The 22,120-nt window shown below is 41.4% G+C and overlaps 1 protein-coding gene across 3 annotated transcripts in view; it reads left to right on the top strand.

Annotated features, from left to right (window-relative positions):
- klhl32 (kelch-like family member 32) overlaps positions 1 to 22,120 on the top strand; it is a 276,189-nt gene that overhangs the window by 29,271 nt on the left and 224,798 nt on the right. Inside the window, exons 2-4 of one of the 3 annotated variants that reach the window (XM_048532016.2) lie at positions 7,001 to 7,151; positions 9,958 to 10,039; positions 10,666 to 10,846. In XM_048532016.2, coding sequence (XP_048387973.1) covers positions 10,017 to 10,039; positions 10,666 to 10,846 — 204 coding nt within the window. In that variant the 5' untranslated portion in view covers positions 7,001 to 7,151; positions 9,958 to 10,016. The remainder of the gene's footprint in view (positions 1 to 7,000; positions 7,152 to 9,957; positions 10,040 to 10,665; positions 10,847 to 22,120) is intronic. The other 2 variants (XM_048532017.2, XM_048532018.1) reach the window with 2 other exon arrangements.

Raw genomic sequence — 22,120 nt, 5'->3', positions numbered from 1 at the left:
AACCGGTTAGGGAGGCAGAGACAGGTTGGACTGGTTTTGGGATGCAGTGGGTGGGGGGGAAGAGCTGGGCTGGTTGTGTGGTGCAGTGGGGGGAGGGGATGAACTGGGCTGGTTTAGGGATGCAGTGGGGGAAGGGGAGATTTTGAAACTGGTGAAGTCCACATTGATACCATATGGCTGCAGGGTTCCCAGGCGGAACAGCAACTCATATTCCGCCTGGGAACCCTGCAGCCATATGGTATCAATGTGGACTTCACCAGTTTCAAAATCTCCCCTTCCCCCACTGCATCCCTAAACCAGCCCAGTTCATCCCCTCCCCCCACTGCACCACACAACCAGCCCAGCTCTTCCCCCCCACCCACTGCATCCCAAAACCAGTCCAACCTGTCTCTGCCTCCCTAACCGGTTCTTCCTCTCACCCATCCCTTCCTCCCACCCCAAGCCGCACCCCCAGCTACCTACTAACCTCATCCCACCTCCTTGACCTGTCCGTCTTCCCTGGACTGACCTATCCCCTCCCTACCTCCCCACCTACACCCTCTCCACCTATCTTCTTTACTCTCCATCTTCGGTCCGCCTCCCCCTCTCTCCCTATTTATTCCAGTTCCCTCCCCCCATCCCCCTCTCTGATGAAGGGTCTAGGCCCGAAACGTCAGCTTTTGTGCTCCTGAGATGCTGCGTGGCCTGCTGTGTTCACCCAGCCTCACATTTTATTATCTTGTAAGTCATAATGGTGCATTGTCCATGGATTAATAGCGAATCATGAATTATTAACCATGCATTTTCAAAAAAAGCTTCAGAAATTGGAACTGTGTCTAAGGACCAAGTGTATGTTCAAGAAAAGGGTAAGAAATACTAGGAAATTATAGACCAGCATGTCCACGGTTAAATTTCTGGAAACTATTATAAAAGATAAAATAAGTTAATACTTGGGTAGGATGTGGTTTTCCTGTTGGGTAAATGATTTGGACACGAGATATAGATATCTGCTTACGTCAAGGAGATTCAGTTTGACAGAATAAGTAGAAGGGTACTCATTCCGGAGCCATCAAGTTGAACATTTTGGGGAGTAAAGAACAAGTTTTTAAAAAAAAATTAAACCCGAACTTAAAATAACATTAATGGAGTGAGGGAAAAGAAAGATCATCTGTTGGAATGGTGTGAAGTGAAGCATTTATTTTATGAGTAAATGCAGTAAAGCAGAAATAGTTAAACTGGGATGCTTAATAATTGGAGGAGGAGGACTGGGAGGCAGGGCTGTGGTGGAGATAAAATTTGAACATTCAAAGTAAAGGACATAAAGGGAAATGAAAGTTCTGAATATTACACAAGTGTATCGAGAGAAAAGATGCCGTATTAAATTAATTCAAGACTCTAATTAAACTACACTTCACATTGCATATAATTCTGCGCACTTTCAAGGGAGAATAATACAGCTGGGGACAAGCTATGGTGGCGATTCACCAGAATTTTATAAGTGATACAAGATTCTAATTATGAACATAGGAAAGTACAAATGAGGAGCAAGAATAGGCCATTTAACCTCTGGATCCTGGGGTTTCTTTGCTGCTAAACTCCATTCCCAGCCTACTCAAGCAAGCTGTGCCTCCAATTCTTTGTAATTACCCTTACTTTATCTTAGCACAATTTGTTTCTGACCCAAGTTCCTCCCTCTCAAGCCGAATTCTAAATTCTACCATGTTATGGTCACAGTTTCTTAGCGGACCATTTACACTGACATCGTTTATCAAACTTGCCTCATTGCACCAGATCTAAAATAGCTTGATGCCTGGATGGATCCATGACTTAATATTCTAGGAACCTATACCTAACAGACTGCGAATTCTTCCTCATGGCCCCTCTGCCAAAATGACTGTCCTAAACTATGTGAAGTCTAAAGTCACCCGTAATTAATGCACTGCCATTGTTACATGCCCTCATTATCTCCTCCTTGTCTCTCCTGTGTTTGCTGAAGGCAAGCCAGTATATTGGACACAGTGGTGATCGTCATCTACATTTCACTTGTCTGCCAAGAGGCTCCTAGACCAAGTCAGCAGAATTGTTTTCAAGCAGGATTGTGTTATAACAAGGATTGATCACCATAGAATCATGGGAGGTTGTGTCACTGCTTGTGTTGCTAAGTCCAAGTCTGATACATAATTTAAAATGAAAATACTCATCTTATTACATAAATACAGACATACAAAAAAGGGAAGGGAAAAGGATTGTTTAAGCAACTTAGAAACATACAAATAGGCTGTTTGCTGTCTGTGCCATTGGATATGATCATGGCTGACCTGATCAAGCCCTCAATTCTACTTTCCTGCCTATCTCTGCTATCCCGAGATTTGGCCTTGGCTGGGTGGGGCGAGTTACCTTCTCGTGCCCAGACGATTCTATCTTTCCAACTCTGAAGGAAAACAATGCTAACTATTCATATAAATAAAACCAAGAACTGCGGATGCTGGAGATCAGAAAGAAAAACAGGAATTGCTGGTGAAACTCAGCAGGTCCGGTAGCATTTGTGGGAAGAAAGCTGAAGTAATATTTCAAGTCCAGTAACTCTCTGTCAGAGCCGTTCACTCTGAACTAACTATTAACATTGATATTTCATACAAACATTGTATGGAAGCAAAATATGTCCTTGCAGTTACAACCCATTGAAATGTTTCAGCAGCAGATTGCTTTTCTCAAAATAGCTTCTGTATTTGTATCGTGAAAGATGTACCAGAACATCAGGATCTGTCTATCAATATACAGTGTGTGGAGTGTGAAATAACCTGGTGCTCCTTTTCTGAAGGCATGTTTTCAGAATGATTTTTGGATGTGAAATGAACTCCACACCTGGCTTTATATCTTAACATTAACCTTGCAGTAGAGTAACAGGTTGCTGAAACATACAACAACTTCTTCAATATTGGCAACTAAATGGTTTTGTTCAAAGCAATAACCAGTATTAGGTTTGTGAAACATCTGTTTATGTTTGTAATATCTGTTGCAACATCTGTAAAGTATGAAAAGTAAATTGTTGGTGTGAAACCAGCAATTTTTTCCATTTGAATGTACTTGGTCAAAATAGATATCTGCCTTAGGAAGTAGTCAACACAGTGTGGAGCTGGAGGAACACTGCAGTTCAGGTAGCATCAGTGGAGAAGGAAAGTCGATGTTTTGGATCCAGTTCTGAAGAAGAGTGCTGTCCCGAAACATCGATTTTCCTTCTCTAATGCTGCCTGACCTGCTGTGTTCCTCCAACTCCACACACTGTTGACTCTGACTCCAGCATCTGCAGTTCTTGCTGTCTCCAATTGCCTTAGCAAGTCACTCATTATCATAGTCAGCAATTATTTTATTAACCTGCATTAGCATTTAGCAAATAGATGAAATTGGAATGACTTCCTCAGGAAGCAAATATATTGCTGAGGAATAATGATATCTAATCTTGTGCTACACTTATCTTTATAGAAAATGTATCATGTTCAGTAATACATTGTTTTCTGTTCAAGCAATTATTTGATTAGTTTGTGTGGTCATTTTAGTATGGTGAAATATATCGCATATTTATTTTGGGGCAGTTTCATGAATATATTTCTAGGAATAACAACATGCTTGTGATGAAGTAGTGTGCCCTATTGCTACCACCTTCTTAACTGCAACTAGAGATGGGCAATAAATGCTAACCCACCCAGTGATGCCCATGTCCCACAAGTGAATAAAGAACAGTGTAAATTGATGCATTTAGGGAGAACTAATGATACAAGGGAATGATAGGATCCAAACATGAGGAAGTATAAGACGATCAGATGAACTTTGGTGAGATTCACCAGGGTATTTCCTTGGTTGGAGTGTTTCAGCTGTGAAGAGAGATAGATAGGCTGAGAGTGTTTCTGTAAAGCAAAGAAGGCTGAATGGGAATCTGGTTAATGCCTATGGGGGAGAATAGTTGGTGTAGATAAGAAGAAGCTTTTCCCTTAGGTAGAGGTGTCAGTAAGCAGGAACCATAGATTTAAAGTAGGAGGCTGAAGATTTAGAGGGGATTTAAAGAAGGACTTGTTCACCCAGGGGATGGTGGGTATGTGGAAGCTGCTTCCTGAAAGGGTGGGAAACGCAGAAGCCATCACAAACTTTGTGTATTTGTGTGAACATTTAATGGCCTGTAGCCCGTGCTATGGCACAATGCTGGAAAATGGACTAGATTATATAGGTGCTTGATGACCCATAGGGACATGATGGACAAAGATCTGTGATTGTCCCCTTCCAGCTGTGTGGCTCTGACAGTAGTGAGAGGAAGCCAGGGCTATCTTTCTCTGCTTTAATTCTGGAGCAGGTACACAGCATCACACAATGATATGATTTCTGGTAAAAGCAGTATGCATTAATGTTATAGCTGTGCAAATTATATTGGGAAAGAAACAAATGTTGGTTTCAGATCTGCAACCTGAAAAGAATGATGTTTACCTTTTGTCCTTTCCCTGGTACTTAGTCAGTGGGGAAATTGAGAAGCAAATATGAAACAGATCTCTGATATCTGTAAGAATAATATGACTGTAACAGGGGATTTTAACTTTCCAAACATAGACTGGGACTGTCATAATGTTAAGGGCTTGGATGGGAAGGAATTTAAGTGTATACAAGGAAACCTTCTTCTTCAGTATATGGATGTACCCATCAGAGAAGGAGCAATACTTGGCCTTTTGTAGGGAAATGAAGCAGGGCAAGTGATTGCGTTGTCAGTGAGGCAGCATTTTGGGGTAAGTGACCATAACTTTATGAGCTTTAAAATAGGTTTGGAAAATGAAAGAATTGATCGTAAAGTTGAAGTTCTAAATTGGATTACGGCCAATTTTGATGGTTTTGGATGGGAACTTTCAAAGGTTGATTGGGTGGAGTGGAGTGGTGTGCTATTTGCAGGTAAAGTTATGGTTGGGAAGTGGAAGGCCTTTAAAAATGAGATAACAAGAGTTCACAGACAGTATGTTCCTGTTAGAGACAAGGGCAATGCAGGTAGGTGTAGGGAATGTTGGAAGACTAGAGAAATTTTCCCTCCCTTTTGGGCTCTATCCTATCACTTACTCCTTATCCCATCCCCCCCTCCCTATTTTCTGCATATAAACCGACAATTTCCCAGCTACTATAAGTTCTGAGGAACGGGTCACCAGACCCGAAACGTTAACCCTGATTTTCTCTTCGCAGATGCTGCCAGACCTGATGAGCTTTTCCAGCAACTTCTGTTTTTGAGATGTCGAAAAATTGAGATTCTGGTCAAGTAAGAGGAAGGAGACATCTGTCAAGTGTAGACAACTGTGATTGATTCAATCCCTAGAGGAGAGTAAGGGCAGTAGGAGTATACTTAAGAGGGAAATCTGGAGGACAAAAAAGGAACATGAGATAGCTTTGGCAAATAGGATTAAGGAAAATCCAAGAGATCCTATAATTACATTAAGGGCAAAAGAGTAACCAGGGAGAGAATAGGGCCCCTTAATGATCAATGTGGAGGCCTATGTGTGGAAACACAGCAGATGGGTGAGATACTGAACAAATATTTTGCATCGGTATTTATGTGAAGAAGGAGAAAAAAATGCTAGGGAACTTGGGGAAATAAACCGTGATGTCTTGAAAAGAGTTCATAATACAGAAAACGTGCTGGAGGTCGTAAAATGCATAAAGGTGAATAAATCCTTGGGACATGATCAGGTTTTTCCCAGAATTTTAAGGAAATTTTAGACCCCTGATGGGACATATATATCAACAGCCACAGGTGAAGTGCCAGAAGCTGGAGGATGGCTAATGTAGTTTAAGAAAGGCTGTTATGAAAAGCCAGGGAACTGTAGACTGGTGAGCCTGACATCAGTGTGGCTAAGTTGTTGGAGGGGATTCTGAGGGATAAGATTTACATGCATTTGGAAAGGCAAGGACTGATTAGGAATAGTCAACATTGCGTTGTGTGTGGGAAATCATGTGTCTCAAATTTAGTTGAGTTTTTTTTTGAAGAGGTGACAACGAAGATTGATGAAAGTCATATGGTAGGCATGGCCTACATGGACTTCAGCAAAGCACTTGACAAAGTTCCTCATTGTAGACTAGTAAGGTTAGATCACATGGGATCCAGAGGGTGCTAACCAATTAGCTAAAAGAAGGAGGCACAGAGAGGTGGTGGAGGGTTGCTTTTTCTACTGGAGGCCTGTGACCGGCAGTGTGCCACAAACATCTGTGCTGGGTCCACTGCTCGTCATTTGTATAAATGATTTGGATATGAGTATGGGAGGAATGGTTAGTAGGTTTGCAAATGTCAAAATAGGTGGTGAAGTGGACAGTGGAAATATTTAGAGATAAAAATAAAAATTGCTGGAAAAACTCAGCATGTCTGCCAGCACCTGTGGAGAGAAATCAGTATTTTGGGTCAAGTAACCCTTCCTGTCCGTAAATTTGGTTGCCCTTCTATAGGAAAGATGTTGTTAAACTTGAAAAGATACAGAAAAGATTTACATGGATGTTGCCGGGACTGGAGGATTTGAGTTACAGGGAGAGGCTGAATAGGCTGAGGCTTTCTGTCTTGGAGAATTGGATGCTAAGGGGTGGCCTCAGTGTTTATAAAATCATGAGGGGCATGGATAGGGTAAATAGCCAAGATCTATTTCCTAGGGCGGACGGAATCCAAAAATAGAGGGCATAGTTTTAGGGTGAGAGGGGAAAAAATTTAAAAAGGACCTGAGAGCTATCCTTTTCATACACCACCCTAGGAATGAGTTGCCAGATGATGTGATGGAGGTGGATACAATATAATGTTTAAAAGGCCCTTCAATGGGTATGTGAATAGGAAGGGTGTAGAGGGAAATGGGCCAAGTGCTGGCAAATGGGACTAGATCAGATTGGGATGTCTGGTTGGTGTGGATGAATTGGACCAAAGTATCTGTTTCGGTGCTGTATGACTTTGAGGGACAGAGCATCGTGTTTAGAGCATAATGATAGTTTACACTTTTTTTCTTTTGACCTTTTAAAACAGACCATTAATCAAGTTGCTGTGAACAAGGCTACCGAAAACTGTTGGACGTCAGCAAACTACCATCTTCAACTCCAGTACAAACTACGCTTACTGTTGACACCATCCATCTGCCTTGGGTTGAATCTACTTCCCACAATCTCTCCGTCCCTTGGTATATTTTATTATATCATCAGTCTGCCTCAAACATCTTCCGGCATTCAAATGTCTAATTGTATGAAGTTGAAAGCTAGCTAGCTAGTCATTTCATGCTGTTTGTTAATAGGCTAGAGACTCTAGTAGCTATTTACAAACAGCTGTCATTCCACAAAGAAAATGCTCTCATTGACCTAATTACAGCCATAAGCCTATTGGTTTTAACACTGGCACATAGATGTACCTTATCGATTGATTAGAAGTTCACTGTGTAATACATTGTATAACGCTCCTTTATTTCTAAAACAATACCCTCCAGTTTAACCCTGCCATGGAAGATCTTCTAACATTACTGTTTGAAGGTAAATCCACATTTGGTATGTGGGAGGCTTTTAAGGAGAGGTTGATTAGCGTGCAGGAGAGACATGTTCCTGTGAGAAGGCAAGAGTAGGGAGCCATGGATGACAGGTGAAATTGTGAGACTAGCCAAGAGAGAAAAGGAAGCATACGTGAGGTCTAGGCGACTGAAGACAGACAAAGCTTTGCAAGAATATCTGGAATGTAGACCGAATCTGAAAAAAGGGCTGAAGAGAGCTAAGAGAGGACATGAGATATTGCTGGGAAACATGGTTAAGGAAAATCCCAAAGCCTTTTATTCATATATAAAGAGCAAGAGGGTAACTAGAGAAAGGATTGTCCCACTTAAGGACAAAGAAGGAAAGTTTTATGCGCTGAGTCAGAGAAAGTGGGTGACATTCTTGACGAGTACTCTGCATCGGTATTCACCAAGGAGAGGGACATGACGGATGTTGAGTTCAGGGATAGATGTTTGCTTAGTCTAGGTCAAGTTGACATAAGGAAGGAGGAAGCGTTAGGTATCCTAAAAGACATTAAGGTGGACAAGTCCCCAGGTCCGGATGGGATCTATCCCAGGTTACTGAGGGAAGCAAGAGAGGAAATAGCCGTGGCCCTAACAGATATCTTTGCAGTGTCCTTAGACACGGGTGAGGTCCCAGAGGACTGGAGACTTGCTAATGTTATCCCCTTGTTTAAAAAGGGCAGCAAGGATAATCCAGGTAATTATCGACCCGTGAGCCTGACATCAGTGGTGGGGAAGCTACGGGAGAAGATACTGAGGGATGGGATCTATTCCCATTTGGAAGAAAATGGGCTTATCAGTGATAGGCAACAAGGTTTTGTACAGGGAAGGTCATGTCTTACCAACTTAATAGAATTCTTTGAGGACGTGACAAAGTTGATGACATGTAGATGTCATATACGTGGAATTCAGTAAGGCGTTTGATAAGGTTCCCCATGGCAGGCTGATGGAGAAAGTGAAGTCACATGGGGTCCAGGGTGTGCTAGCTAGATGGATAAAAAACAGGCTGGGCAACAGGAGACAGAGGGTAGTAGTAGAAAGGAGTTTCTCAAATTGGAGACCTGTAACCAGTGGTGTTCCACAGGGATCTGTGCTGGGACCACTGCTGTTTGTGATATATGTAAATGATCCGGAGGAAGGTGTAGGTGGTCTGATTAGCAAGTTTGCTGATGACACTAAGATTGGTGGAGTAGCTGATAGAAGGGGACTGTCAGAAATTACAGCAGAATATAGATAGACTGGAGAGTTGGGCAAATAAATGGCAGATGGAGTTCAATCCGGGCAAATGCGAGGTGATGCATTTTGGAAGATCAAATTCAAGGGCGAACCATACAGTAAATGGAAAAATCCTAGGGAAAATGGATGAACAGAGAGATCTGGGTGTTCAGTTCCATTGTTCCCTGAAGGTGGCGACGCAAGTCAATAGGGTGGTCAAGAAGGCATACGGCATGCTTTCCTTCATTGGGCAGGGTATGAGTACAAGAGTTGGCAGGTCATGTTGCAGTTGTATAGGACTTTGGTTCGGCCACATTTGGAGTACTGTGTACGGTTCTGGTCGCCACATTACCAAAAGGATGTGTACGCTTTGGAGAGGGTGCAGAGGAGGTTCACCAGATGTTGCCTGGTATGGAGGGTGCTAGCTATGAAGAGAGGTTGAATAGATTAGGATTATTTTCATATTGGAAAGACGGAGATTGAGGGGTACCTGATTGAGGTCGACAGAATCATGAGGGGTATAGACAGGGTGGATAGCAAGAAGCTTTTTCCCAGAGTGGGGGACTCAATTATTAGGGGTCATGAGTTCAAAGTGAGAGGAGGAAAGTTTAAGGGAGATATGCGTGGAAAGTTCTTTACACAGAGGGTGGTGGGCGCCTGGAACGTGTTGCCAGCAGAGGTGGTAGACGTAGACACGTTAGCATCTCTTAAGAAATATTTGGACAGGTACATAGATGGGCAGGGAGCAAATGGACACACCGTTAGAAAATAGATGACAGAGGATCTTGATCGGCGTAGGCTTGGAGGGCCGAAGGGCCTGTTCCTGTGCTGTAGGTTTCTTTGTTTCTTTGTATTAGATATGGGTGTGTAGAAGACTGTTTGTTTGCTAGTTTATTGCTGATAAAGGATATGATAGTTTGAAAACGTTCTAGCAATTCTTTGTCAGGTAGCTGATTTGTTCATTTTGTAAAATTATCTTGTGTGATACTGGATACAACAGCATTATAAACAAAATATTTTCTTAATTTAAAATCCTGTTTAAAAAAATTGAGAAATGAAAAGCCCCCAAGGCCAAAGCTGCATAATCATTAATCTAAATCATCGTTTCATTTGCTGTTTGTGATAAACCTAACTGAATGTCAGATGAGCCTTTGGAATCCATGCTTGTATAGTCAACTGGAGCCAAACCTATTCATGCTCACACATTGCTATTCCATTGTTGCACTTTCAGCTGGGCTGTTACACCTTCACCGCCTTTTGTACTGATACCTGCTGGGTCTGGATTGGAATATGCCATCTGAAATGTGCCTCAGGTACTGTGTATCTGACCCATGAGTGTGTGTGATGTCACCTTTATCTAGCTGGTATTTAATTCTGTTCGGTTGAGGCATTTAATGCTTTTATTCAGACTGCAAGTCTGCATCAGTGAAATATTGTCAGTGACTTGTGTTCCACAGCTAGTAAGATTTAGAACTTTTTTTCCAGTTTTATTTCTAATTTACTCAACTGTGGTTTATGCTGAACTCTTAAAAATAGTTTTAATGCACACTGTGTACAAAACAGCCACCTATTATTCTGAGATAATAAAATGTGAGGCTGGATGAACACAGCAGGCCAAGCAGCATCTCAGGAGCACATTGCTTCAGGTTTGGTTGTGGGATTTAGTTGTGGTGGCGAACAGTCGTGAGATTTTCGAGCCTTTGTTTCTAATCCAGCATGTGGCTCGTTTTGGTTGGATGGTGGTTTCATCATTTTTTGTAATGATTGATTAGAAAGAAGGCTTTCATTTATTTCCAAAGGTTTGTTACTTAATCATTTATTGTGAACAGTTTAGTGCAGGGGATATGTTTCACTCCATGTAATGCATTTCTAGTGCAGTGTACTGTTTGAGGGGGAGAGCCTTATTTTTCTTGACAACCTACTTTTGTTTAATTTTCAGCATTCAAGAGATGCTGACAGGTCACAGGCTCTGCCAATCGAAGTCTCATAAGGATGCCGTTCTAGCAGCTCTGAACCAGCAAAGGAATGATGGGATACTATGCGATGTCATTCTGGTTGCTGAGGAACAAAAATTCCATGCCCACAAAGCAGTGCTGGCAGCTTGCAGCGATTATTTCCGAGTAAGTTTGTCAACACTTTCATATTTGCATCAGACTGCATTTTTGATGCTTCTAAGAAATGAATCCCATTTAAAAGTATTTGGCTACCTAGTTAAACATGCACATATGGAGTGGAAGTGGAAGTAGTTCATTTTACCCATTAACTACTGTCCCATCATTCATTCTGCCATGTTTTGAATTACTCATTCCCGCATATGCTTGAAAACCTTTGATTCCTTTGACGAGAATCTTATATGCCTCGATCTTTTAAAAGTATTCAATGATCCGCTGTCACTGCCTTCTAAGACAAAGTTCCAAAATCATATAACTAATAACAACAGTTGAACACTTCAGAATTTTAGCTGCAGAACAACTTTGAGGGGTTCAGCGGTTGGGACAAGCACTATAAAGGTTCAAGGACACCTTTTGTTCTTCTTTTGACAGACGTACATCAGTGGAAACATATGAATATGCAGAATAATTGTGTATTTATTCTGGCATTAACTCATTTAATACTAGAATAATTTTGCTGTTGTATTCAAACAGAGTGTAGGAAAGAAATAAACATCTGACAATTTTGTTTATGAACAATTGATGCTCTTTAAAGACAACTAGCAGTTGGATGATGGCGAGGAAAATCTTCCCAAATTTTAGTAGATATCAAAACTCAATTATAAACTTGAGTTTACTAAGACTTTTTTCTTGAAGAAATGTAATTTGAATTTTTGGCTTGGATTCTGTCAGACTTCAGAAAATATTTGCTCTGGAAATAAAACAAATTTCTCAACTTTTCACTGCATGCTAAAATAATGGAAATGCGGAGGCAGCACAAAATCTGCATGCTGCCTGCCTTAATGGGACCGATTTGCAATTTCTTCATCCAAGATGGGAATGGTTGGTTTTTTTAGCTGCTGATGGAAAGATAGAGAGTCTTCTACTTCTTGCTTTCAAGTGCATATCTGCTTGTCTGTTTTCTGCTGCTCAAAAAGAAGCTGCTGAAATATAGCTCAGTGTTTATTCCAGAGTTTACTTTTGTTGTGTTTTAAAGTAATATACATCAAGTAAATGGTAAGGCTTTATTTTGTAAATGCTGCTCAAGAGAAACTGTTCCACGAACAAAGGATTATCCATGTACTTGGTATTGTGTTTAGTCATGTTAAATACTTAGACATACAATTTATCACATGACCATAAGCAATGAGAGACAATTACTGATGCCATTAGAAGACCAAACCCAGGCCCTATTCGTGCTAAACACTTTCTGTTTTAAGGCTAATCAAGCTCCTGCTATTCCCCTGTCCAGTGACCCCCTCCTTTAAGAAAACACAGGTTGCCATTTACAGAAATTATCCCTCCGTAATGTTAAACAAGTTTCTACTTTATGCGACGATGTAATTATGTCTGTTCATGTAGCTAGATGGCTCATGTCTTTTCTAAGTCTGGCATGTCCTGACCCAAGTTTACATTCAGAATGTTTTGTTTTAATCCTTAAAATATCTCAACCGAGTGTCAGCCTACACCAACCTCCAAGCTTGCTGTATATATGTATGTCCTTCTATATATCTGTCTAGTATGTATTTCATTTCTGTACCTATGTGCACTGACAGTCTCCCCTTTTAGCCCTTGACCATGTCAAAAGAAGACACACAATCATTGGTAGCCCAATTGCAGTAGCCAGTTGGTAGGTTAGGTTTTGAGTTCCAATTAGCCTGTACAGCTATACATTATTCCTCCCTGGAAACCCCTGCCTGTCTGGATGTAACCCTTTTAGATTATGTTCTATTCGTTCTTATAGGTGTCTATGCCAGCAGCAAACTGCATGTTCATTAATGAGTGCAACTTGGCTTGCAAGCTGCACCACCACAAATACATGAGAAATAATTCTAATCAAAGCATGGATTTCCACAGTAAAACCCCAGTCTCAAGCCATCTGCTTCCCCTGTATGTCTTCCAGATCACCTTACACATCCTCTCCCACTTATTTGATTAGCTGTTGTGTTTGATAATACTGCTTCATTCCTGTCCAAGCTTCTTTCTTCTTTATCAGTAGACATTTTGGAAGTTTTGAGATTTGCTTCCCCTCAGGAAGCAGGAATCTCAGCAAGTCCTCTGTTAGATGATTGATTTATATTCACCATGTCCATATGTGGAGGCTGGATGCTAATTATCACCAAATGTCTGATCTGTCTTTGGGCCCCAGGGGTTGAAACAGAAACTTGAGTAGCTCACTAGCCACTGAATATTACTGAACTGGTATTGACGCTTGTCTGTGTGTCACTGTGTACTATCCGTGTTGGTTTGTGGTGGATACTAGGATTTTCAAGAGTGCAGCTTAGGGTGATTCTAAAATTGTATGTGGCTCTCGATCCTGTGGGAATGGGTGGACAAGCATTCTCTGGTCTCTAGGAGCAAGATCCCATGAGGAGCGGATCCCTCTGAATCAAGAATTTGAATATGGGAAAGTATTTTGATCAATTACTATCTACCTGATTCTTGTATTCTTACTATTTTGCTATCTCAGTGGTTTAAACTGAGACCGGACTTAAAATGAATATTGTTGTGCTCAATGTAATTTAGAAGTCAGCAACCTCTAATAATCTAACAACTGTAATTCAATAATAACTACACACTGGCTCTACACTATTATTGTAGCAATCTAAATTAAATGTTGCAATTGAATTGGTGACTCTGAGAACACAGTTTAGCTTTGTAACTGGCCCATATGCACATGTACATTTAATGCTGCTTAGCAGTTTCTTTCATTCAGGCTACAGACATTGAACAGATTTCTCAAAATGTATTTGTAATAAGTGTTCACATTGTTTGGGCGATTTGAGAACAAATTACTTGAGTGGTACCTCATCCAACACCAGTAACTGCATAAAATAAAATAAAGAACGATGGATACTGGACATCTAAAATAAGAACAAAGTGTTGGAGAAACTCAGCAGGTCTGGCATCATCTGTGGAGAGAGAATCGGAGTGTGTTTCAAGTCCAGTGACTCTTCATCAGAACTGAAATTACCTGGGAAATAGTGGTATTTATGATAATAATGGGGAATGGAGAAAGGAAAGATTTGAATAAATGGAAATGGTGACCAGAGAGAGACACACAGAAGCAAAGGAATGCTGATAAGCTGGGAGAGAAATGCTGAATGAGTGCTCATTGAAGCTGGATTGGCTGTGCTAGAAATAACCTGGAATAATACAGAACATGACCTGAGTAGTGAACCTGGAGAAAGTTATTAATGCTCTGAAATTGTCAATGTTGAGTTCTGAGAACTGTAAGATACAGAGGTGGAAGATGAGGTGTTGTTCCTTTATATTGTGTTGGGCTTTGCTGGAGCAGTGCAACAGGCCTGAGATGTACATTTTGGCATGGGAATGTGACAATTTGTTGAAATGGCAAGTAAGCTTGAGGTTATTTTTGTGGATGGAGCCAAGGTGTTCTGCAAAGCGGCCACCCAGTCTGTGTTTTCTCTCCCCAGTGTGGAAGACACCACATTTGTGACTAACCAATTCAATAGGCTAGATTGAATGAAGTGCAGGCAAGTCACTAATTCATGTGGGAATTGTACTTGTGGCCTTTGATAGTAGGGAGGGAGGAGTTAAACGGAAAGGTTTTCATACACATACAGCTCAAGAGAACTTCTGTTAAGATATCTTTTATATGCTAATACATTTTGTGGTTATGCTTGTATTGTGCTTCCTTTCCAAAGATGCATCATTTTGGGCTCAATATTAATTCTGTTTCTCTTTCCACAGATGTTGCCAGACCTGATTTTTCTCCAGCACTTTCTACTACTTTTCCAGATTTTCAGCATGCACAGTACTTTTCTGTTACAGTTACACTTATAATTCAGGTATACAATATGTTTCATGATCATGAACAGTATGAGACAATTACATTGTCGATATCTGTCTCATCGGAATCCATAGAGCCCCTATAGTGTGGAAACGGGCCATTTGGCCCAGTGAGTCCACACTGACCCTCTGAGTATCCCACCCAGACCCCGTTCCCCTTACACTATTCCTGTAAGCTTGCATTTTCCATGACTAACACACCTAAGCTACACATCTCCGAACACCATATGGGTAATTTAGCATGGCCACTCCACCTTACATGCACAACTTTGGACTATGGGAGGAAACTGGAGCACCTGGTGGAATCCCACATAGACACACGGAGAATGTGCAAACTCCACACGACAGTCGCCTGAGGCTGGAATCAAACCCAGGTCCCTGGAGCTGTTAGGCATCTATGCTAACTACTGATAGATCATTCCCTGGTTGGAATAGACACTTTCCATTCTAAGGCTGATTGAGTTTCTGCTGTACCACATCCAGTCACCTTTTACCTTGAAAATTCAAACAGATTTCCATATGCAACAGTTATTTATATTTTTCATAAACGTTAAATGGCATTCTGTCTTGGTTATATTTCCCTGGTTATATCTCTTTGAGGTCAAATTGCTCTTGTTTTCTCTAGGTCTGAGAAGTCCATTTAAAGCTTACATTGTGTGCTTTATTTTAATACTTAAAATGACTCTGTAAAGTGTCATTCCTGCATCAAGCTCCAAGCCTTCTGTATAATTATATGCCCTTCCAGATATATTTCTACTTGTCTAATTCATTTCTGTACTATGCATACTCGCAAGTTTAATTATCTTTTTAAACTGGCCAACCATTGAGTCTTTCACCTCCCCCATATTCCGAAATGTACTATTCCTGTTTCCTTCCTGGCTGTCCAATGTACTGTTTATGGCAGTCATTGCATGGTGTTTTGTAGACTACGGTGGTTCTGCGTGTTGTGGGAACGGGGTCTTAAATCCTTGAGTATGTGTTGTAGAGTGGCTGTGGGTTTCTGTGCTACTGCGATTCCTAGTTGTCTTTGGAATCTCGTCAGTTCTGATACATTCTTGAAGTAGGGCAATGTAGTTAGTGTGCTAGGGTGTACGGTGTCCTCTTGTTGTTGTTGTCGTCTATTTAGTATGCATCTGTGGATGAAGTTGCAGGGATATCCGTTCATAGCGAAGATTTTTGTATAGACGCTGTTCCTCTTTCCTGAGTAGTTGTGGCATGTTGTACTGTGTGGTGACTCGTTTTAGATAGTGTCCTAACACAGCTCTGTTTGTGGGTGTTGGGGTGGTCACTGTGGAAGTTGAGGATTTGGTTAGTGTGGGTTGCTTTCCTGTACACTGTGGTTTGGAACACTCTGTTGGTCATACGCTCAACTCTGACATCCAGAAATGGAAACTGTTGTTTTCTTCTGTCGTGAATTTAATCCCAGCAAATATGTTGTTGATGCCACTCACAAGAATTAAAGACCCCATTCCCACAACATGCAGAACCAATGTAATCTACGAAATACCATGCAATGACTGCCACAAGCGTTATGTTGGACAGACAGGAAGGAAATACTAACATCAACTAGCAGCAAACGACGTGTCAAATTTTTCTTAATATTAGCCCACTAAGACAATGAAGGCCATCAGTTTAACTGGGACAACATAACCATAGTAGCCCAAGCCAAACACACACGAGAATTCCCAGGGACGTGGTTCTCAACCCATAATGCAATCAAAAACATATAGAATTGGACGCCATATACAAACCGAAATAGAACAAAATTGGAAATGACACTACTTGACAGTATAATTCGAAGCAGAGTAGAACAAATCTCTCCATCAGAAGCCTTATTGATGCTGTCACCTAGCATGGTGACAAAACGCCTGAATGAAAACAATCCGGCGAGCAAGTTGACAACCTCACCCACAACCCAAGCTACAAATCTTTGCTAAAACCTTGAAATTCATATCATACATGTATCACTCATTGTGTGGAAAAAGTTGCCTCTTAGGTCCCTTTTAAATCTTTCCCCTCTCACTGTAAACCTATGCCCTGTAGTCTAGCCTGGGAAAGAGCCCTTGACTATTTAACCTATCCATGTCTCTCATGATTTTATAAACCTGTATAAGATCAGCCCTTAGCCTTTGATGCTCCAGAGAAAGTAGCTGCAGCCTATTCAGCTTCTCCCAATAGCTCAAACCCTCCAATCCTGGCAATATCCTTGTAAATCTTTTTTTGGAACCCTTTCAGGTTTCACAACATCTTTCCTATAGCAGGGAAAAAATTCGTAAAGCAGAAGTACAAAGGGATCTGGGAGTGTTGGTCCAGGATTCTCTGAAGGTTAACTTGCAGGTAGAGTCCGTGATTAAGAAAGCAAATGTAATATTGTCGTTTATCTCGGGGGTTGGAATATAAAAGCAGCGATATGCTTCTGAGGCTTTATAAAGCTCTAGTTAGGCCTCATTTAGAATACTGTGTCCAATTTTTCCTCACACCTCAGGAAGGACATGCTAGCCCTGGAGCGTGTCCAGCAGAGATTCTCACGGATGATCCCTGGAATGGTAGGTTTAGCGTATGATGAATGGCTAAGGATCCTGGGATTGTACTCATTAGAGTTTAGAAGGTTGAGGGGAGATCTAATAGAAACTTACAAGATAATGTATGGTTTAGAAGGGGCGGACACTAGGGAGTTGTTTCCGTTAGGCGGGGAGACTAGGACCCGTGGGCACGGCCTTAGAATTAGAGGGGGTAAATTTAAAACGGAAATGAGGAGACATTTCTTCAGCCAGAGAGTGGTGGGCTTGTGGAATTCATTGCCACGGAGTGCAGTGGAGGTTGGGACGTTGGATGCCTTCAAGGCAGAGATCGCTAAATTCTTGATCTCACAAGGAATCAAGTGCTACGGGGAAAGTGCAGGGAAGTGGAGTTGAAATGCCCATCAGCCATGATTTAAATGGCGGAGTGGACTTGATGGGCCGAATGGCCTTACTTCCACTCCTATGTCTTATGGTATTATGGAGACCAGAATTGAACACAGTATTCCAAATATGGCCCAAGCAATGCCCAGTGCAGCTGCAACATGACCTGCCAACTCCTATCCTCAATACAGTGACCAATAAAGGCAAGTGTAGCAAACGTCATCTTCATTATCCTGTCTATCTGTGACTCCACTTTCAAGGAACTATGAACCGGCACCTCTAGGTCTCCCAGTTCAGCAACAACTCTTCAGGGCCTTACAACTTGGTGTGTAAGTCCTGCTCTGTTTTTGCCCTACCAAAATATAGCACCTCACATTTATCTAGATTAAACTTCATCTGCCAATTCTCAGCCCATCAGCCCATCTGATCACAATCCCATTGTACTTTGAGGTAACCTTAACTGTCCACTACATCACCAGTTGTAGTGTCACCTGCAAATTTACTAGCCATACCTCCTATATTCACATCCAAATCATTTATGTAAATGACAAAAAGCAGTGGACCTGGCACTGATCCTTGTGGCACACTGCTGGTCACAGGCTTCCAGTCTGAAAACAGCCCTCCACCACCACGCTGTGTCTCCTACCCTCTAGCCAATTTTGAATCCAAATGGCTAATTCTCCCTGTATTCCATATTATCTAAATATAGATCATGCCCACCGCTCTGCCCTCAACAATCATCTTTGTTACTTCAAAAAATTTCAATTTCTTTGGAGCAGTAATTATTATTTTATAAGTTGTTGTATTGTTTTGGAACTTTGGAAAAAGAAGATCAAAACAAAGTACTTTAAAATAAGGAAGAGAGAGAAGTTCTTGGAAGATGTTTCAGCAAGGCATTTGTTAGTGGTAAGATTCTAGCCAACAGTGCTACAATGAGTGGCCACAGGTGGCTGGGCAACAGAGGTGCAGTGTTAGTGCACAGCAAGCAAGGAGTCTGAGAGGCACCTATAGCCATATGGTCTGAAGCAAAGGCAAAGTGACATGTTGGATCCAAAATTGGCTGAGAGCCAGGAAGCAGAGGCTATGTCAGAACAGTATAAAGGGTTGGTTATTCCACAATATATGTGATTGCACTGGAAAGGGTATAGAAAAGATTTACCAGAATGCTGCTTGGGCTGGAGAGTCTGAAGCATGAGGAATAATTAGATAGCCTGGTGTTGTATTTCTTAGAGGTCTAAGATTGACCGCATAGAGTAGATAGGAAAGCAATTTTTCCATAAATTGAGAGGGCCAGTATTTAGGAAGCATAAATTAAAGGCAATCTAGGAGGCAAGGAGGAGAGTTTAGAATTTGTTTTCAGTGAGGTGATGGATATGCAACTCTGACTGAAAATATGGTTGACTTAACTCTACTAATGTTAGGTAGTATTTCGACATCCATTTCCGTTGCTGTAGCTTCCAGGTCTCGGGGCCAAGCACTGGAAAATGGCATAAGTGGAGTCAAATCATTGATTGGCATGGACATGGGCCAAATAGCTGCTTCAGCTAAGAACCTCTGCAAGGTTGTGCCAGATGTTTCATCCTTGCATTCATCCTCTCCTCCCTGAAAGGTGCCTTCTCTATCAGGTGGCAATAGCTGAACTCTCATGATAACTAGGTTGTGGAGGTTGCAGAAGATAAGAGTAATAGTCACTCAGTATCGTGTGGGTTACCTGCTGAATGATGCAGGCAGTGAATCTGCATGCGAACAGTGTACCTCATGATGTACCTGGCACAGCTCTTATTGCAATCTCAGCATCTTGTGTCTGTCTGTGAGTGAGTGAGAATGGTTGCTGTCAGCTACATATTCAGAGGATATTCTCTTGTTTCCAAGTGACCAGCCTGTCATTCTTGGTGTCCTGAAGATAATGGGAATAGCATATTGCTTTAGAATGTAGGTTGTGGCCAATATAATGGGGATTCACTGACATAGTTCCGTGTTTAGTGTAATGACCAAGGATTGAGGAGTATACTGTTACACTCTTCCCATTACTCTACAGGTCACAGCATAAAGTAACAAATACTTCTCCTAGTTACCGAAATGACTAATTAACAATCTTATCTATATTAAGTTTCAAACAAAAAAAATTATCGACCAAGTTTCTTAATGAAACCACTTATTCTTTTATTATCAAAACAAATTAATTAGTGAAAATGCACCGACACACACACAGACACACATCACTTTCTTTCTCTCTGTGATTGGCTTTCTGAAGAAAGAAAACTGCAGCCAGCAGATTACTTTGAAGGCCAATGGGAAAAGTGTAGTATTATCCAAAGTCTCTCACCCTGATGCTATGGCACATGTGACTGAGTCACTAATCACATACTGCTGCCTTGAATTTTTCAGCCACAGCTTGAAAAATGTAATATTGACGTGTAGCTGCAATTCATCTCTCAGAAGCATAAATAGGTTTCATCATGATTTTGGAAAGAAGGCTTTATTTTTAGAAAAGGAAGTGAATATTTGGGCAGCTCCTCCCCACAGGCTTATTATCTTCATCTGAAGACCAGATACTAAAGCTTTCTCCATCCAGCCTTTATTTTCAAACAGGCCTAGCATTGATCCACAACAAAGAAAACAGTTATCATCAATCGTGTGATTCGACAAAGTCTTGCTTTTTAAAATAAACCGTGTCCATGTTGATCTTTTTTAACAACCACTTTTGAAGGAATCACTCCAGCTATTTCCACAAAACTTGAAATAAATAAATTTTTCCACAATCTTTCAAAACTTAAGTCTTCCAAAAACAATTAACTATGAAGTATTTTCACGACAATTTCACATTAATGATGTGGCATGCTTTGTGGAAGAGTTGTGTAGGGCCTTGTGTAGATGATGTCTCCCTAAATCATTGAGAATCTCAGTGCCCCAGACAAATCATGCGGCTGCTTCTCCTTCTTTACTCAATTTAGGACACAGAAATGTAAGTAGACCATTTGGCCTTTTGAGGCTGCTGTACCATTCATTATAGTCATGATTGATTTAGGATTAAAACCATTTTCTTGGCAATTCCACATCTTCCTTGATTACTCGAGAGACCAAAGTTCTATCTGTCACAACCACAAATATGTTTGGTAGTGAAGTATTTGCAACCCTTTGAGGTGGAGAATTTTAAAGATTCTCAACCCTTAAGAAAGAAGAAATTTTTCTCCATCTTCATCCTAAATGATTGTTGTCTTACCTTGAGAAAGCAATGAACTTGGCTTTTCTGATATTTGGGGCCTCTGTCACCTCATACGGAGATATGTTCATAGTGTTATCTGCTTCTGCTTGCAAATATCCAGTTGTGCTGAAACTTGGAATAAAAGTCACTTTGGCCACATGCAGCACAGTTCTTATCCTGGTGTGAGCCTGCAGGTTTTGTTGAAAGATGTATTCAATGCTATGACCTTGACTAATTGCAGACACTTCAGGCAGTAATCCTCACTGAAGTGGAAAGGCTCCCTAAAGATTCTTGGTAAGGTGGGCCTTTCTGAGGATACAGACAAACAATTTGCAAATGTTGGATCCAAGGTAAACAAACAGGAGGCTAGAAGAACACAGCCGGGCAGCATCTGATGGAAAGGAGCCATCATTATTTCGGGTATTACCCTTCTTCAGGACTGGATGTGGGGCTAGGGGGAGTTGCACTTAGAGGGGAGGAGGGGGCTAAGTGAAATGATAGTGATAGGTGGATACCTGTAGTAGGTATGATCTACATACTCGATGGATCTTTTTGGTAGCTGGAAGGGAGGGTCAGAAGGTGGAATGGAAGGAAAGGGAGCAGGTAGAGCTGGAAAGGGAGCTGAGAGATGGATAGGAAGGTTATTTGAAACGAGAGAAATTAATGTTGAGCCCTCTGGGCTGTAGGATGCCCAGGCAGAAGATTAAGCGTTGTTCTTCGTATTTGCATCCTGAATCGCTGCAACACTGGGGGTGGGGTGGGGGTCTGGGGGAGTTGAAATGGTTGGTAACTGGGAGGTTAGACTTGCCATAATAGGCCCAGAGTAGAGAAGACCTTTTCTAGTCTCTGCAGATGGCTCCACTTCTTTTGAAGCATCTGCTTCAATTGTCTGTGGTGTTACAAACCTCAAGGCACTGCAACTACAGCTTCCATACCTGCTGCAGTCTTTTTGTGCATGGGATAATTGAGTCATGTAACTAGTGGGGTGCCAGAGAGTCTAGTGCTGAAGTGGTTGGATTTTCTGATGAGAAACGCTTGAGAGACTGGGCTTGTTTTCACTGGAGTTCAGAAAAATGAGGGGTAATTTGATTTAAGTATACAAGATCCTAAATGGTTTTAATAAAGTAAAACACCAAAAGTTTGTTCCTTCTTGGCATATTCAGAGTTGGGGGACACTGTTTAAAACTTAGGAATGGCCCTTTTAGGTGGGGGGGGTAAAGAAGTAGGAGATTTTTAGTCTCTTGGAAGGTTGTGTGACTTTAGAACTCTGCCTTAGAAGGTAGGATGGTGGATGTCAGAGGAGGCAAGGTTTCATTTGAATAT

This window comes from Stegostoma tigrinum, chromosome 4 (genome assembly GCF_030684315.1).
Source record: "Stegostoma tigrinum isolate sSteTig4 chromosome 4, sSteTig4.hap1, whole genome shotgun sequence".
In the NCBI taxonomy this organism is placed as follows: domain Eukaryota; kingdom Metazoa; phylum Chordata; class Chondrichthyes; order Orectolobiformes; family Stegostomatidae; genus Stegostoma; species Stegostoma tigrinum.
This window is presented reverse-complemented; position numbering and strand designations above follow the sequence as displayed.